At 39.9% G+C, this 20,265-nt stretch overlaps 2 protein-coding genes across 2 annotated transcripts; both read right to left on the reverse strand.

The window, feature by feature from the left end:
- Positions 1-459: 459 nt before the first annotated feature.
- On the reverse strand, positions 460-2,026 carry LOC141614001 (uncharacterized). Its single transcript, XM_074432753.1, has 3 exons — positions 1,312-2,026; positions 950-1,133; positions 460-838 (listed from the first exon to the last, which is right to left on the reverse strand). The coding sequence occupies exons 1-3, from the start codon at positions 2,024-2,026 to the stop codon at positions 460-462; spliced, it is 1,278 nt and encodes a 425-aa protein (XP_074288854.1).
- A 16,555-nt stretch (positions 2,027-18,581) lies between these two features.
- On the reverse strand, positions 18,582-19,934 carry LOC141614002 (uncharacterized). The gene has a single exon (XM_074432754.1). The coding sequence runs from the start codon at positions 19,932-19,934 to the stop codon at positions 18,582-18,584; it is 1,353 nt and encodes a 450-aa protein (XP_074288855.1).
- Positions 19,935-20,265: the final 331 nt, after the last annotated feature.

Here is a 20,265-nt window from a genome sequence, read left to right on the forward strand (position 1 = left end):
CTTAGTTCCCTCTCTCTTCCTTGTTAATTTCTCTTATTCCCTTTTCTCTTGCTTTCTCTTATTAGTGTAGTCAAAACATTTCAAAACCCCATTAGTGACCGTAGACAGACCGAGTTGACAAGTAGATAGTGACCGCCTCCCTGTGGAGATTGACCCTACTTACCGCTGACTTCTGTTAGTAGTACTTAGGTATTTATTTTTGGTACTGAAACGACGGTATCAAATTTTGGCGCTGTTGCTGGGGAGGTAATTACTTTATTTATTTGTTTAATTTTGTCTGTTTTTAGCCTCAAGGAATTTATTCCTTGAGGCCATTCTCATCTTTTTCTTTAGTGCTTTTTTTTGGTAAAATGTAAAAATTATATTGATGCTAAAAAATACCATATACAGTATACATTGTTCACAATCCATATTCCTATCACAAATTCAGCTACCATAATACATATAAGACCATATCAGCTATTGCATTATCTTCTCAATCCAATGCTTATCCTTCCTGGACATTGTACCCTGCAACTGTTGCCTAATCCTGTTCCTGATATCCCCTTGTATCATTACCACACATCTGCCAGGGCTGATTATAACACCCTCATGCCTGCTCGCATTTCTTTGTTTCCAAATATAGTACATGGCAGCATTGAGGATACTATTCAATATCCCATTCTCCAATCTAGTGAATCTCTTGTGTTGCCACCAATTCTGAGTATTGGCATCAGACATAGTCACTCCCGTCCATTCCTGTATTCTCTGAAGAACTCTCTGCCAGATTGCACTTTGGAAGAAGAGATGACGAGGTGACTCTTCCTCTTGAGCACATATACAACAGCTGCTGTCAAGGCTAATACCAAGTCTGAATAATTAGTCTTTGGTATTAAATCCTTGCTGGTAGTACAACCATGCTATAAAACTGTGTTTGGGAATTGACCATTTGGTCCAAACAATATGATACCAGCTTACATCCTGGCTGTTTTGCCTTAACCATCTATATCCCTTTTTGATAGTATATTCCTTGCCTGGTACCATTGCCCATTTATTCTGGTGATATGCTGGCTGAAACTCCTTCTTCAATTTGCAAACCTTTTTCCAAGTCCAACTGGCATCCTGGGGAGGGTTATAGTTCTCCCATTCTGTCCCTTCAGATATACACTATGCACCCATTGCACCCACAGTTTAGATGGGTGAGCCTGAATCCACCAAACCAGTTTCCCAACAGCTGCTTTGTTCCATATGTATTCATCTCTCAGTCCAAGTCCCCCCTCCTTCTGATTATTACAAATTTTTGACCAGGCTACAGTAGGGGTCCTAGCATACTCAGTCCCTCCATGCCCGAAAGTTCTGCAGCAGACGCTTCAATTTTGAGGAGCACTGCCTTTGGAATAATGAAAATTGAAGCCCAGTACGAGTGTAAGGTTCTATATACTGCTTTTATCAACACCAGTCTCCCAGCATACGAGAGTTTTTTGGTCCCTAGTTGTCTTATTCTATCCAAAACTTTATCAATCAGTGGTTGGCAGTCTTTGATTGATAGTTTAGATGGTTTAATGGGCACACCAAGGTATTTGAATGGTAGTTTGCCTTCAATGCATCCTGAAACCTGTACTATTTCTCTTCTGACTTCACTGTATACTCCATTAAAGTACACATTCGATTTTCCCCTACTCATCTGAAGTCCTAATGCTTGTGAAAAGGTTGAGAAAGTACGTAGCAGTATCATAATGGAGTCCACATCCCCTTTAGAAAAAAGCAACAAATCATCTGCAAACATTAAGCTGCTCAGTTTCATAGATTTGCAAAGAGGGTAAAACCTGAACTTCATTGTAGAGGTAGTGTAGGCTAGTAATATGGTAAGATATTCCATACAAATTGTAAAGAGCAGGGGGGACAAAGGATCTCCTTTCCTTAATCCTCTTTGTCCCTTAAACCAGCCAAAGCTATCCTCATTCAGATTCAAGGTGTAAGTTGCAGTTGTAACACATTCCTTAATGAGAGCAATAAAACCAGTTGGGATATTTAATTCCTGCAGCATCTGAAAAAGGAAACTCCACTCCACAGAGTCATAAGCCTTCTGCAGGTCTATTTTGAATAGACATCTAGGTGAGACACTCTTCCTTCCCTAGAGTTTAACTAGATCTTGGCAGATTAGAATATTCTCCATTATGCTTCTACCTTGAATAAAGCCTCCTTGTGTGACAGAAATTAAGTGAGGGAGAACCAAAGCAAGCCTTGAACAAAGAAGCTTTGAAATGCATTTGTATACCACATTACAACATGCTATGGGCCTGAATTGCATTACAGTCAAAGGATGTGGCACTTTAGAAATTAATGTAACATTAGTAGCATTCAATTGCTTAAGCATTTTGTGTAACACCCCCATACTCCAAGTGCCTTACCAGGACCACTCAGGTATAAGGATGCCACCATCTCGGTTTTCCGAGGCAATGATAATCATAAGACAATAACGAAACATACTTAAAAGTAAATAATGTTTAAAGTGATTACATAGCAATTCCAAACTGATAATAAGAAATACAAGATTCTCAGACGGTCTACTGCTAAAACTATCAAAGCTATAAAACATCGTCGACACGGCGGAAGACTTCTAATCGCCACGTGATGACTCATCCCAGCTATCCCATACGCGTCATATCATACCTGCTCAATAACTGCTCACCACCTCCGAATGGATCACCACAGTTTTTAAAACATTTAGACGGGGTCAGTACTAATCACACAATTTATATAATCCAACAACACAACAAACAACACAGCTCAAACGGTCACACACACACAATCACACCACTCCCAACAATCTCCGTCACCGACTGTCCACTGGACCAGGCCTGCCAGTGGGGGACCGCAGCCGTTCCCACCTAAGCCCCGCTCATCATACCGAGCGATAACCTTGTCCCATTAATTTGCACATCCCCTTCCGTGGCGGGTTCCACGGAGGGCGAAACTAGGGCGTGAAGCCACTCCCGCAAGTGACTCCACTCAGCCGAGAACGCATCTCGGGAACCAGAGACAAACAATCACATCCATCCACATTAATCAATCAACAACCGTCACGAAACTAATCAACAAGCACTAATTACAGCACAATCACCACACATTATGTAACTAATACTGAGTAGGGAAACCCTACCTGGAAAGCACAACAGTCAGACGGTATCAACAGCTGTATCAAAAAGCCTCTTCTACAAAACCTCCTCCTATCATACAAACACATAAACACTACCAAATCACAATCTACACAAAACCCCCAAATCCCCATATTAGGGTTTAACCAACTTAAAGGAAATACTATAAAAACGGTACATAGATCTTACCCTCGACGCAAGGATCCCAACGGTATAACGAACGGTGAAATCCGACCTTCCAAACTCTGGGATTTGCTAACAATGCGATTAAAGTGAAGAATGTACTTTGCTTTCTCTCTTGACAGTAAATTAGGTTTTGAAAAGTGTTTAAGAACAATGACGGGAAAGATTATATACCTTAATCGCATAATTAAGAAAACCCTAGAAATAACTCCCCGTAAACCGGCTACTCGATCGAGTAGCTAAGGTACTCGATCGAGTGCCCCCTTACTCGATCGAGTATCCTAGTTACTCGATCGAGTACCCAACAGGTCAGAAACTATTTTAAAACGCAACTCACCCTTACTCGACAGAGTAAGGCCTACTCGATAGAGTACCCAAAGACTCATAAATACGGAGTATTACAGTCTTCCCTCCTTAAAAAGAACTTCGTCCCCGAAGTTCAACCCATACTCAAAAACAAACATACTAACTCGATCAAGGCACAACAACGTGACTAAGAAATCAAAACAAAACTCCAACCCAAACATGAACTCGTAACACCAACTCCACTAACTATTCCTACCTCCACAACATGGCTCACGATATCGTATCGACTCCATTATATCTCTCTCAACACTAACTCCATACACTACCAACTAGCTCCGTAATACATCATCCATAGCCAATCCAATATCAAAATACCCATAACATCAAACAGAATGTTACCCACCACCCTTAAAAAGAACTTCGTCCTCGAAGTTTACTTACACTCATAAACATCATCATGCCACTATCTAAACTCTCGAACTCCTAAACATCACACTACTGCAAGCACGGCCATGGCCTTTTAACAACATCAACCACAAAACAAATCCCTCCTTTACGCTATGCTAACACTCCACTTCCAATTATTTTACAACATGCACAACCATGAAACTCACTCTTATCGCATCCTACTCCTCTTAAGACAAATGTTACGTCCTCGTAACTCACTAATACTAAATCCTTAGTTAAATCATCTCATCATCCTCATCACCACCACATGTCAAAGATAACCGCCTATAACCTCATTTCTATACCCATTCCTATTTCCAAGGCTTTCTTACTTAAACAGTTCTCATACTTCAATTCACTCTGCACTTCATCTAACTAATACCGCAAAACCCTTAGCATAACCAATACTCCAACTCTTCCACATTACCGCAACATGACATACCTCTCTATATAGACTATATAAAACTTCTATCGCCAAAAGCATAACTCACAATCCACACTTGTTACGTACACTCACACAAGATCCTCAAGTTCTTTTCTTTCATCACTGCAAAACTCATACATGACTTAACAAGACACTGAATCCAAACACCCTTCCCTCACTGGCCCAACGAAAGATTAAAACCACCTACAGCTTTCAGATCATTACCACACATATTCTACGAATCACTTGCCATGACTATGTGCACCGCTGTCTCGTCTACAACAAGATCAAATGTTCTGTATAACCTCTTACAATCGTGCCCTATCAACGAAAAATCACTATACCATCACAACAACAAAACATACACAACTTTCTCCCATATCATACTCTACCCTCACACCCAAGTTTGGCGATAAGAAACATCAACAAACAAAACAACAGTCTACATGTTCAACCAAAACTCACAAAGAACAACAGCAAACAAAACAACAATCTATGTATAACTGGTATGCACTTTCGAAAACTCGTATCATAATCATCCCGCCTACTCCACCACAACCGGTGACGGCATCAAAACACCGTCACCAACAACCGCACCGTAGTGCGAAAATACCCGCATCACAACACGAAGTACCGTGCCCGGATCACCACCCGAGGCACCACAACCGCACCGATAGACATCACAACTTACTCAAACCCATAAACACTGACTCAACATAACTTCTCAGACAATAAAACTTACTCAAATCCACTTTATTAAATCACAACGCAACATATTATATGGATAAACAGATAAGCACCTCATGAACATCAACTCTACAATTTCACGGAATACGCATGTGTTATCAATACACAAAAAATTATAACTAGCCATACCAAATCAATCAAATTATTACCTTTTTAGCCTCATTCCATTAGATTGTCGTACCCTACATATATCACAAACATTCATATAACAACTTTATAACTATCACACCATACCGCTTCTCGTGAGGTCAGAACCTCACACAAACATTTATACACATCATAGACCCATAATCACAACCAACTAGTCAATCCTGATCACGTAAGTTACCACTCGATAACGGTTACCTGTCGCCCGAGCTTAACTCATAAGCCCCTCATAACATATTTTCCCATTCGCATAACCATCACCTCATGCCATACCATTAATATTCAACCACTAGCGCTCGCCTCATATAACCACATCTTATACTTCCTTACAACCATACATATCAATCCGGCCTTTATAAAATCAACCTCTCTAGGACTGCTGTCTTTCTTATCTATCATCACCCTTAACCACTAGTAACAACACCACAATACCACCACTGCTCGTATATCAAACCTCTTACACTCATATCAAAACGACACGGTTTTTCTCCTATCTTTGGTTAACATCCCCAAATAAAGAACATCAAACCCATCAACAAATTACCTCAACATTATTCCCAATACTATCCTTAATTGTATCGTCATCTAACTTTCCACCAAAAATCTCATATCGTGTAAATACTCCACCAACTCTTACTCCCTTAATTCCTCGAAACTCATTATTAATCATGTTGTCCTGAAGCTCCCATATAACCATTAACTAACATCCTCATGATAATATCACACATTTCGATGATTCCTTACCTTTATATCACATAACTCCGGTGAAAATTTTCCTTAGCTTACTTTTTACTCTTCTTTTCTCTTCACATTCAACAATACCATTTAATAGCTCAACTCCTTATTACTTCTATCTAATTCTTTAGTGCTCCGGTTACCTTCTCATTCCGCCAAAGCTCAAATCCCATTATTTCATGTCGATATCATCTCACTCTTTCTTACCATGGATCTTCTCTTATTATGCTATCGCTCACACTTGCCACTAACCTATCCATAAAATCAACGTTCACTGTTTAAAGAACTTCATTTCACGCCGTTAATTGCCCAAGGAAATCACACCTTAGTTTCACCTCTTAATAAACCAAATCTCCCAAACTCACTCATTGTCTATAAGTCCACCTCGCGGCATGTCTCCATCTCAGTTCACTATAGACCACCTGTTGGGGTTGGTGTCCTTAACAGTTAGTGCAAGGACTTATAAACCTCTAAAAGGATCAAAGGGCATACTTTTGGTATCATTATCAGTTGATCCACGTTTATCAATAACGGTTGGCTTGCTAGATAAGTTTGACGTTATTGTCATACAGATGGCGGTGATCAACTGGTCCCTAAAAGTCACACCTATAGGATACGTTTGAGTGATGTGACGGTATGAAAATACAGTCATGTAGATGCCAATTTTGACTAACCAGTTAGTCTGAGTTATTTGACTAATAATTAGTTAAAATGTGATGTTGAGATATAATATTTAATACGGATTAAATATCATGGGCTAAGGCGAATTAACCAGTTAATTCGTAAAATTAAATATAAGCGACTTATATTTGATTAATGTATATTGGATAAATATAATTATACGATATTGTCTTTGTCGGACACGTATTAAATAATTCAACTAATCCGTGTAATTGGTTGATGCTTTAATATCCGATAACCGATGACAGTTTATAATTAGACCGTGTCATATACACTTAGCGAATTATGAACCGGACCACAAGTTTAAATTAAGAGGAAGTGGAAGCCCACTTCCCCTTGATCCATTCGGTTTGGCCGAATTAGAGAGGCCATAAGGAGAGCTTTCTCCTTTCACTTCTAACCTAATTCATTTGCTAAAAAATATTAGGGTTTTGGGAATTGTGCCTCCTAAATCCCGGATCTCTCATCCAACACAAACTCACAAAACAATCCCCTCGATATTGCAAGGCAATTAGGGGATTCTCTCTAGCACAAGGGCATTACTCGGATATCTTGGGTGCAACGATTAGGAGGAGATCTAACTTGATCTCTCATTGCCTTTTGCACTAGGACCGAAGGTTATTTCTATAATTTTTATCGTTTTCATTGTTAATTTCGTTTCATGACTATAATCTACATATAAATTTTGCGTTATAATCCTATAAAGAAAGGGTTTTATACGGATCTAACCCTTCAAGTGGTATCAGAGCGAGGCCACGTAATTTTTATATGTGTTTTTCATCAAACGATTTTTGAATCGATAATTTTTGTCAAAAAAATTTGGTGCGGCTGGATTTTTTTTATTCGGCACAAATTTTTTTTGGTCTCGGCAATTTTTATGTTGCTGCGTTTTTTTTTTTTTGTGTTGGGATCCGTGTCTAGTTTACACGGTGATGATTGTTTTGTTTTAATTTTGATTGCATATTGTTTTGAAATCGATATTCATTTCAATATGTTAAAGATGCATCAAAATGATTGCATAAAATTTCGTGTGGCACAAATTTTTGTCTCGAAAATTTCTGAAAACCGTGTGGCCTCATGTCTTGGCCTGTTTTTTCTGTTTTTACATTGATTTGCGTGCTACACATTTTGTTTAGATCGTTCGATCTCAAGTTTTCAATCGTTCTTCACATGTTGCAATTCGAACCGATAATTATTGCAATATGTTGAAGATTAACAATTGTAATTTGATTTCTATACGGATTAGATTAAAATTGCAATTGTGTTTTTTTTTTTCAAACCGTTTTGTTTGAACTCTTGTTGCTCTCGGTTTTAGCCGATTTTTTTTTTGGCCTTAAAGGCTCTCGGCTTTTCAGCATTCAATAAAAAAAAAAAAAAAAAAATTTTGGCCACTGGTACTGTTCACATACAGCAGTACAGAAGAAAAAAAAAAAAATTTCTGTTTTTTTTCGGCCCCTTTTTAATGCATAAAACGGTTTTTATGCTCTCGCTTGTTAGTGAAACGGTTCACCCACGTAAAATAAAGTTACTTTAACATGATTTATTGTAACGGATTATTTCGGATTAAAATTAACTTGACTAAAGCGGTTTTGTCATGTAATTTTAATTATCTTTGGTGGTTTGGATAAAAATTTAACATAATTACGGAATTATGTCACGAATAAATTTAATTTTAGTTGATGCATTTTAATTTATCGTTCTTGTTTATATTTTGAATGTTTTGAATGCCTTTTAATTACGTATTTAATTATTTTGCAAACGGTTGTAACTTAGTGTGGCCTTAGTAGAACGTGTTACCGTAATGATGGAACACGGTCTTGGTTGTATTTTGAGATCTCGTATCTCCATTTTATTTCTTTTAATTACAGTTTTTATTTAGAATGTAAATAGGTTTATATTTGTAAATTTTAATTGTAATTTTTGAGAAGACTAAAGATGGAGACCGGATGCTCACTCCCGCTACATGGACAAAGATGGAACACCAAGACAAGCTTTCGGGTCCAACGGTGGATTCCAAAGTTGTATTTTGTTCTTTTTACTAGGATAGGCCACACTAGGAATTTTTATTTACGTATCGCATTCATTTATTTATTTTATTGTAACGATAGTATGCATCATATTCCGCCTAAAAACCAAACCACCTAATTATTGCATGAAAACTGACACATATAGAGGTCACGAGTTAGTTTTCTATGACATTCGCATGTCACACGATTTTAAGCCATCACCCAAATTAATTCATTCACGCAAACGCTAGTTATTCGTTCACTTAATATGAATTATAATTTAGTTGATGGGATCTTCCTCGTATAAACAAAAATTGAGAATAGTCTTTATAGGTCAAACTCCAATGAATCCCTTCTTCGTCGGTAGGCATACTATGACCCCTTCTACGTTGGGTAAGTTGGAACCGATTGACCTATTTTATCTCAACACTATGGTCACTCGTACGATCCTGTGACTGTGGTGGACTATAGATAGGATTTACGGAAATCTATCGACCAAGAGTTCTTCCGGAAGAATTAGCTAAACAGTTGGCTTATCAATTTACAGAAATTGAGTCTTGGGATCACTTGTATCATTCTTGAGGGAGATCAATTATGCAAGTGCGAGAGTCTACATGTTTAAAATGAATTTTAAAATAGACTTAAATCACCTCGATGAGTTGCTTATTTCGTTTTGTTTTTCTTCCTTTTTCAATGTAGAACACGAACATTTAAATCGCTAATAACATAATGGTCTGGCCGTGAGGACGACCCAATGCCAAGTGTCACATTGGACCGTGAGTCCCGGCCGGATCTTCATGGATCGGATGAATCGGTCTACTCGACTAAAGAATGATGGATCAAACTTCACGGATCGGGAGGCGGATTACGGAATGTCGCCATTGCCGATGGGAAGCTCAAATATCCGATTGAGCCCATCCCACCAAACCCAGGCCCCACGGCTGAAATTAACGAAATCGACAAGTATAACGATTTCGCCATGGAAGCGGGTGCGGTAAAGAACGTACTTATTTTTGCAATGGAATCCAATTTGCATAAACGCTTCATAGCTCAAAGTGCAAACAAGATTTTCACTACACTCACTAGGGAATTCTCAAAAGCACCGAGAATCGTGACCTATGAGCTTACCACTCGCTTCTTTGATGCGAGACTCGAAAGGGCCAACCGGTTAGCCCACACATTCTCAAAGCATGATTGAGAATGTCGAGAAGTCGGAGACCTTTGATTGTAAGATCGGCGAGAACATTGTTATTGACCGCATACTTCACTCACTCCACGATGGTTATTCGCAATTTAGAGCGAATTACTATATGAATGATTTGAAGAAAACTCCCCATGAATTGCACTCCCTCCTCGTACATGCACCGAGAAGGACATGAAGTTCAGTGGGAGCATGAAACAGGATGTTCTCGTTGTGTCAAACAAGGGCAAGGGTAAGGGCAAAGTTCAGCCAGGCCTAGCAGTAGGCAAACCGAAGTTTAAGAAGTCGGGATCAGGTAAGAGTGGGCCTGGTGAGGCAAGTAACTCATCAGGCGCGACAAAGAGCAAGACCGAAAACATGGAATGCCATCATTGCCACAAGACTGGGCATTGGAGGCGTACATGTCCTGTTTATCATGAGGACATAAAAGCAGGTCGCGTTAAACCTGTTGGTATGTCTTCTCCTTCTACTTTTATTCATATGATTGAGATTAACCACGCAAGTTACGGAACTTGGGTACTTGATACTGGTTGTGGTTCTCATCTGTGTAATCATGTGGGGCCCGAAATCTCGAACCTCTCGTAAAGGGTGAGGTTGACCTGCGTGTCGGGAATGGAGCAAGAGTGGCTGCCGCCTCGAGGGGAACATATGTGATCCAGCTTCCTAGCGGATTTGAGTTATCATTATATGATTGCTATTATGTACCCAGTCTTTCGAAAAACATTATTTCGATTTCCGCACTTGACAAACTTGGTTTTTCATTTGTAATAGAGAATAATACTTGCATTTTCTCTTTACACGATACGATTTATGGCAAGGCAGTCTCCATGAACGGAATTTATGTTTTAGATCAGACCACCGAAATATTACACGTAATGAATAAAAAGGTAAAGGTTGGTGACAAAGATCAAACGTATCTATGGCACTGCCGTATGGGACACATTAATGAGAAACGCGTTAAACAGCTCATCAAGAATGGAGCTATCTCGGCCTTTGATTTTCAATCATTTGGCACGTGTGAATCATGTCTCATCGGTAAGATGACTCGGATTTCCTTCAAAGGTGTTGGAATGCGCTGCCGACCTATTAGGGCTCATACACACGGATGTATGTGGTCCTATGTCAATCACCGCACGAGAAGGCTATAGGTATTTCATCACTTTCACGGATGATTTAAGTAGATATGGCTATGTCTACTTAATGAAGCACAAAAGTGAATCCTTTGAGAAATTCAAGGAATACCAGAATAGGGTACAGAACCTATTGGGTAGAAAGATTAAAACACTGCGTTCGGATCGTGGTGGCGAGTATCTTTCTCACGAGTTTGATCAACACATAAAGGACTGTGGGATTGCCCTACAGTTAACTCCACCTGGAACACCTCAGTTGAATGGTGTGTCCGAACGGAGAAATCGAACACTACTTGATATGGTTCGATCCATGATGAGTCACACGGTTTTACCGGATTCATTATGGGGTTATGCTCTTTTTGTCACCGCTCTAATACTTAATCAAGTCCGTCTAAAGCTGTTGACAAGACTCCATATGAACTATGGAAGGGAACGGTCCCCAACTTGTCCTTTATACGGGTTTGGGGCTGTGAGGCTTATGTCAAGTGGAGACACGAGGATAAGCTCGGCCCGCGATCGGTCAAGACATACTTTATAGGTTATCCTAAAGGAACACTTGGTCATTACTTCTATTTGCCAACCGAACAACGTGTTTTTGTTGCGGCTAGTGCGACATTCTTAGAGAAGGAATTTCTTGAGAATGCAAAGAGTGATAGAACCTTCGACCTGTCGGAGATTCCAGAACCACACACCGAGCAACCATTGGAGGAACTGTTCCTTCAATCCCGCTGCGGTGAATATTCCCGAGGAACCTAGGAGGTCGGGAAGAGTCTCTATTCCTCCGCATGATACATTGGTATGGTCGAGGAACATGACATAGATGACGTTCTACTCTTAACGAGTAGTGAACCCGCAACCTATAAAGGTGCCATGACTAGTTCTGACTCAAAGCTATGGCTTGAGGCCATGCAATCCGAGATGGACTCCATGTATGAGAACAACGTATGGGATCTTGTTGACTTACCTGCTAAGGTTCGTCCCCTTCAATGCAAATGGCTTTACAAGATAAAGCATTCTGTGGAAGGTCAACAAGATATCTATAAAGCACGACTAGTTGCTAAAGGTTTCACCCAAGTGCCAGGTTTGCACTACGATGAGATTTTTGCACCCGTAGTCATGCTGCGTTCCATTCGGATTATCTTAGCGATTGCCGCTTTTCATGACTATGAAATTTGGCAAATGGATGTGAAAACCGCCTTCTTAAACGGTTTTTTGGAGGAAGAGTTGTACATGGTACAACCCGAAGGTTTCATCGATCCGATACATCCTAAGAAAGTGTGCAAGCTAAAGCGTTCCATTTATGGACTTAAGCAAGCATCAAGGAGTTGGAATCATCGCTTCGACCAAGTGATAAAAGAAAATGGATTCACTCGATCAGTCGAGGAACCATGTTTATATATCAAGTCGAGTGGGAGCAAGATTGTCTTCCTAATATTGTATGTTGACGACATACTCCTGATTGGGAATGACATACCTCTCTTAACTTCGGTGAAAGTATGGTTGAAAAACCATTTCCGGATGAAAGATCTGGGAGAGGCACAAAGAATTCTAGGCATCCGTATCTATCGAGATAGATCACGACGGATGCTATCTCTCATCAGAGTCTTACATAGACAAAGTCCTAGAGAGATTCAAAGCATGACCAACTCCAAGAAGGGGTTCCTTCCTATGGCTCCAGGGGTGCATTTGAGCAAGTCTCGGCACCGAGACACAGGAAGAGAAAGAGCGCATGACACGGATTCCATATGCTTCGGCAATAGGATCAATCATGTATGCCATGATATGCACACGTCCAGACGTGGCATATGCATTGAGTATGACAAGTCGATTCCAACAGCATCCAGGTGAATCACATTGGTTAGTTGTCAAGAACATTCTTAAGTACCTCCGGAGGACTAAAGATTGGGCATTGACTTATGGAGGCGATCAAAAGCTATGCTAAACCAAGATTCGCAGATGCTAGCTTCCAAACGGATCGAGATGACTCGAAATCTCGGTCTGGATTCGTTTTTACTCTTAATGGCGCTGCGATCGGTGGAAGAGTTCGAAACAAAAGTTATTAAACAGATTCTACGACCGAGTCCGAGTACTATGCCGCGTCTCGAAGCTACAAAGGAAGCGATATGGATGCGTCAATTCTTACATGGGCTATCCGTAGTGCCTAGTTCGAATGACCCGATCACCATCTATTGCGACAATAGTGGTGCCATCTTCCAAGCTAAGGAGCCAAAGTCTAGCAACAAGTCTAGACATGTACAACGGAAAGCTCATCTAATCGGAGATTACGTGGAGCAAAAGGCGTAGTGATAGAAAAGATTGCTACGAGATGATAACATAGCAGATCCTCTCACTAAAGCATTACGACAAGATAAGCATGAAGGGCACGTTAATTCCATGGGAATTAAACGTGTTCCTAAGTTGTAGTACTCTTTTATGGATTAGATTCATTCGCTTTTGTACTCTATACAACATCATCGTTTTGATATTTTATATATATTTTGTTTTTCATGTGGATTTGTACGACAAATTTTGAACACCACAAAGTGAATGAAAGAACAATATATTTTTCAGTCCTTAATTGCCCACATGAGCTGATAACTCGGCAATTATTTTGTGACGTTGGTTGATGGTGGGTTCAACTAGCCATAAGTCAACAAGAGGTTGGTGACCAATCACAGAGGCGATTTATACGGATATTTCGTAGGACACAATTGTGACATCGACGTGGAGTCCTAAATGTTTTATAACATTCGGTGCCGGTCGTGGATAGGACCTCCATGGTGATCCTAAGAGTCGATTCTTTTGACTATCGATTGTCTCTAGAGACTAAGGCAGATTTTGGGTGACTTTGGTTTCTTTCTCACGGTCATCCGTAACAGGGGGCCAAGTAGATTGTTTCGGGTCATTTCATTTGTGCTTAGATCGGAAGGAGTTCGAGTTGAAGGAAATATTCAGCCTTTATCAGGTACTCGATATTTCTCAGGGCCACTCGAGGAGTCAGAATCGAAATGCATGGCCATGCTCGGATACGGATTCGTTTTATCAGTTAAGTTACTCTCTAGTCGGGGAAACCACTCTAGATCCAGATCGATTGTAAAATACGACCTTTATGGATCCAGATCTGCAAATTGTTTTACATTGAGTGGGAGAAATTTTAAATGAATATGAGAATCGGTTATCGCACATACACTTGTACGGACAAGTGGGAGTTTGTTGAGCTGTGTCCTTGATTAGTGCGGATAACGTCATTGCACATACACTTGTACGGACAAGTGGGAGCTTGTTGGGGTTGGTGTCCTTAACAGTTAGTGCAAGGACTTATAAACCTCTAAAAGGATCAAAGGGCATACTTTTGGTATCATTATCAGTTGATCCACGTTTATCAATAACGGTTGGCTTGCTAGATAAGTTTGACGTTATTGTCATACAGATGGCGGTGATCAACTGGTCCCTAAAAGTCACACCTATAGGATACGTTTGAGAGATGTGACGGTATGAAAATACGGTCATGTAGATGCCAATTTTGACTAACCAGTTAGTCCGAGTTATTTGACTAATAATTAGTTAAAATGTGATGTTGAGATATAATATTTAATACGGATTAAATATCATGGGCTAAGGCGAATTAACCAGTTAATTCGTAAAATTAAATATAAGCGACTTATATTTGATTAATGTATATTGGATAAATATAATTATACGATATTGTCTTTGTCGGACACGTATTAAATAATTCAACTAATCCGTGTAATTGGTTGATGCTTTAATATCCGATAACCGATGACAGTTTATAATTAGACCGTGTCATATACACTTAGCGAATTATGAACCGGACCACAAGTTTAAATTAAGAGGAAGTGGAAGCCCACTTCCCCTTGATCCATTCGGTTTGGCCGAATTAGAGAGGCCATAAGGAGAGCTTTCTCCTTTCACTTCTAACCTAATTCATTTGCTAAAAAATATTAGGGTTTTGGGAATTGTGCCTCCTAAATCCCGGATCTCTCATCCAACACAAACTCACAAAACAATCCCCTCGATATTGCAAGGCAATTAGGGGATTCTCTCTAGCACAAGGGCATTACTCGGATATCTTGGGTGCAACGATTAGGAGGAGATCTAACTTGATCTCTCATTGCCTTTTGCACTAGGACCGAAGGTTATTTCTATAATTTTTATCGTTTTCATTGTTAATTTCGTTTCATGACTATAATCTACATATAAATTTTGCGTTATAATCCTATAAAGAAAGGGTTTTATACGGATCTAACCCTTCACCACCATTCTCCATCCCTCTACAACGACCTTTCATTACAGATACTCTTAACCAACACAATCTAACCATCTCCCTCCATAATTCTTACACATCTCAAGTTGCTACTATCCACATCCTTCCTGTCAACCCTTTAGTCTCACGTTCCTTACACTTACATTACTCCTTACTCACATCCACTTGCCTTTACATCACTCAAATTCGCGAATATATCACTCACCATATCTCATTAAAACTTGCACCATGCCTCAATCAGCTCATCATTTTTTTTTCCACTTCTCAGCACAACCACATATAGCTCATCTCCTCCCACCAAACTCATACTCACCATAAGGTGCCACTCACCACCCCATAAGATTGGGTAACTTACGTATCAAAACCAACATACATGTAAAACAATGCATTAAGAAGCAAAATAACAACTTTGAATTAAACATAATATGCAACTAAGTCCAAAGATAAGCATATGACCCGAATCATGGGATACTAGATCGAGTACCGGCCACTCGATCGAGTAAGGGACTTACTCGATCGAGTAGGTGAAGATCAGAAGCACGTAAAACGAATCACCAGGGCTACTCGATCGAGTAACTAACGTACTCGATCGAGTTTCCTCTTACTCGATCGAGTACCAAGGCTACTCGATCGAGTACCCCAATTCTCAGCACTGTCCAGTTTTCGTAAAACAGTCATAACTCACTCATTACTTGGTCGTTTTGGGCGTGTGACCTATCGTTAGAATCGTAAAAGGACAAGCTATCACCTCCACTTGGAATAACATCAAAATCATTTATGAATCTCAAGTTATAACAGTTTAAAGACAACCTCTTTATAATCGAAAAACACAACTACTTGATTTTACTTCCAAACAACTTAAACAACAACCAAGCAAACAATACCAGTCCAAAACTCATAAAACCAGTATTCATAATTATATGTTACTATTTTCAAAAGCCAAGCAACAACATTAATCATGCACATAGATTATTTAACTTGTCAATCACGATTTACCCACATGCTTTTATTTTATAACTTTACGTACACAATAACATAATATACGACATAAAATCCCCTATTCACATGTTACACACATTGCAATATTATTAAAATCCATTACCCACATAAACATGTTCCACACATGAATTTCATATTTTTATGCAATTACTTAATCTCATCCAACCAATTCATCCATTACAGCTACACACTTCTTACCACATATACACATGAACAATAGTGGACAAGTACATAAACTTATCATACAACCTTATGCAAATCAAATATACGTATACGACACAACATTCCTATGCACATGTTATTATTATGCCACATTATGAATCATCCATCCTGCAACATCATCATTCATCACATATTATCACATATGAACTACTTCCTTTTTCTACCACATCATTCATCATTCTCATATACTTTTGCTACAATTCAAAACAACATTGTAAACCAACTATCATGCTTTAAATCAATAGCTTACGAAATCACATCATCACCATCTTTTCTACACATTCCCCATTCTCCACATACATACATCCACTGATTCATGCCACACATCACCATATAGGTACACAATTCACAAGATAAACACATAGCGATCCCGACTCATATCCCATGGTGACCGGTTCAAAATTGTAGGGCGAGTTCGCGACTTTAGGACGTCTCCCAAGCCTTTGCATTAGCTCCTACAACCTTTACCCCGGGTTCATTTTAATTGACTCCCTATATTCATTAAATTCATTGGTTACAGGTTTCAGGATCGTCGCTCTGATACCAATTGTAACACCCCCATACTCCAAGTGCCTTACCAGGACCACTCAGGTATAAGGATGCCGCCATCTCGGTTTTCCGAGGCAATGATAATGATAAGACAATAACGAAACATACTTAAAAGTAAATAATGTTTAAAGTGATTACATAGCAATTCCAAACAGATAAAAAGAAATACAAGATTCTCAGACGGTCTACTGCTAAAACTATCAAAGCTATAAAACATCGTCTGACACAGCGGAAGACTTCTAACTGCCACGTGATGACTCATCCTAGCTATCCCATACGCGTCATATCATACCTGCTCAATAACTGCTCACCACCCCGAATGGATCACCACAGTTTTTAAAACATTTAGACGGGGTCAGTACTAATCACACAATTTATATAATCCAACAACACAACAAACAACACAGCTCAAACTGTCACACACACACACAATCACACCACTCCCAACAATATCCGTCACCGACTGTCCACTGGACCAGCCCTGCCAGTGGGGGACCGCATCCGTTCCCACCTAAGCCCCGCTCATCATACCGAGCAATAACCCTGTCCCATTAATGTGCACATCTCCTCCCGTGGCGGGTTCCACGGAGGGCGAAACTAGGGCGTGAAGCCACTCCCGCAAGTGACTCCACTCAGCCGAGAACGCATCTCGAGAACCAGAGACAACCAATCACATCCATCAACAACAATCAATCAACAACCGTCACGAAACCAATCAACAAGCACTAATTACAGCACAATCACAACACATTATGTAACTAATACTGAGTAGGGAAGCCCTACCTGGAAAGCACAACAGTCAGACGGTATCAACAGCTGTATCAAAAAGCCTCTTCTACAAAACCTCCTCCTATCATACAAACACATAAACACTACCAAATCACAATCTACACAAAACCCCCAAATCCCCATATTAGGGTTTAACCAACTTAAAGGAAATACTATAAAAACGGTACATAGATCTTACCCTCGACGCAAAGATCCCAACGGTATAACGAACGGTGAAATCCGACCTTCCAAACTCCGGGATTTGCTAACAATGCGATTAAAGTGAAGAACGTACTTTGCTTTCTCTCTTGACAGTAAATTAGGTTTTGAAAAGTGTTTAAGAACAATGACGAGAAAGATTATATACCTTAATCGCATAATTAACAAAACCCGAGAAATAACTCCCCGTAAACCGGCTACTCGATCGAGTAGCTAAGGTACTCGATCGAGTGCCCCCTTACTCGATCGAGTATCCTAGTTTTTTTTTTGGTAAAATGTAAAAAATATATTGATGCTCAAAAACCATGTACAGAATAAATTGTTCACAACCATGTTCCTACCACAAACTCATCTATATCACTTATCATACTACAAAAACTAGAAGATCATACTAGCTAGTGCAGTAATTTCTCAATCCAATGCTTATCTTTCCTTGACACTGTACCCTGCAACTGTTGCTGAATCCTGTTCCTGATGTCTGCTTTTATCATCACCACACACCTGCCTGGGCTGAGTAGAACATTCTCATGCCTGCTTGCATTTCTCTGGTTCCAGATATAGTACATAGTAGCATTGAGAATACTATTCAGTACCCCAATCTTCAGCCTCGTGAACCTCCTGTGCCACCATTCTCGTGTATTGGCAATCGACATAACCACTCCTGTCCATTCTGAACTCTCTGAATAATTCTCTGCTATATTGACACGAAAGAAGAGGTGAGATGGTGACTCTTCCTCTTGAGCACAAATAGTTAGATTCTTATCGGGGACAATACCAAGCCTGTATAACTTGTCTTTGGTATTAAACCCTTGCTGGTAATGCAGCCAGGCTATAAAGCTATGTTTGGGAATGGACCATTTAGTCCAAACAATATGAGACCAACTTACAGCCTGAGTGGGTGGCCTTAACCAGCTATACCCCTTCTTGATAGTGTACTCCTTACCTGGTACCATAGTCCATTCATTCTGGTGGTATGCTGGCTGAAACTCCTGCTTCAATTTACAGACTTTCTTCCACGTCCAACTGGCATCCTGAGGTGGGTTATAATCCTCCCATTCTTGCCCCTTAAGATAGACAGCATGTACCCATTGCACCCAAAGTTTGGAGGGGTGAGCCTGAATCCACCAGACCAGTTTCCCAACTGCTGCTTTGTTCCAACTGTACTCATCTCTCAGGCCAAGTCCTCCGTCCTTCTGATTAGTGCAAAGCTTCGACCAGGCAACAGTAGGAGTCCTAGCATATTCAGTCCCTCCATGCCACAAGAAATTCCTGCATATTGCTTCAATTTTAAGGAGCACTGCCTTGGGAATGATGAAAATAGATGCCCAGTAAGAGTGAAGAGTTCTATATACTGCTTTTATCAACACCAGTCTCCCAGCATACGATAGTTTTTTGGTTCCCAGCTGTCTTATCCTCTCAAAAACTTTATCAATCAAAGGTTGGCAGTCCTTGATTGATAACTTAGCAGGTTTAATTGGCACTCCAAGGTATTTGAAAGGTAGTTTGCCTTCAATGCATCCTGAAACCTGAACTATTTCCCTTCTGATTTCACTAGCTACTCCATTAAAATACACATTTGACTTCCCCCTACTCATCTGAAGACCTGATGCATGAGAAAAGGTTGAGAAAGTGCGCAGCAAGATCATAATGGAACCCACATCCCCTTTAGAGAAGAGCAGCAAATCGTCTGCAAACATTAAGCTACTCAATTTCAATGATTTGCAAAGGGGATGGAATCTGAACTTCATTGTAGAGGTAGTATAGGATAGCAATCTGGTTAAGTATTCCATGCAAATTGTAAAGAGCAAAGGGGACAAAGGATCTCCTTGTCTTAATCCTCTTTGTCCCTTAAACCAGCCAAAGCTATCCCCATTCAAATTCAAGGTATAAGTGGCAGTGGTGACACATTCTGTAATGAGAGTAATCCTTCTTGATCGGAGCCATTTGGTGTTCACAATTGAGCATATGTGGTCGTTGGTCAATGGTCGATACAAAACACAATTTATACTTCACAAACAACTCTACAATTAGTAAAGAGGCAAGTAAAGGTCGGATCCCAAGGGACGGGTATTGAAATGA

This window comes from Silene latifolia, chromosome 11, assembly GCF_048544455.1.
Source record: "Silene latifolia isolate original U9 population chromosome 11, ASM4854445v1, whole genome shotgun sequence".
NCBI lineage: Eukaryota > Viridiplantae > Streptophyta > Magnoliopsida > Caryophyllales > Caryophyllaceae > Silene > Silene latifolia.

Coding starts and splice junctions, on each gene's coding strand:
- LOC141614001 (XM_074432753.1), bottom strand. CDS start 2,026: ATGCTGCAGGAATTAAATATCCCAACTGGTTTTATTGCTCTCATTAAG. Junction 1,134..1,311: donor TTCGGGCATGGAGGGACTGA/GTATGCTAGGAC, acceptor GTATATCTGAAG/GGACAGAATGGGAGAACTAT. Junction 839..949: donor AACAGCCAGGATGTAAGCTG/GTATCATATTGT, acceptor ACTTGGTATTAG/CCTTGACAGCAGCTGTTGTA.
- LOC141614002 (XM_074432754.1), bottom strand. CDS start 19,934: ATGAAGTTCAGATTCCATCCCCTTTGCAAATCATTGAAATTGAGTAGC.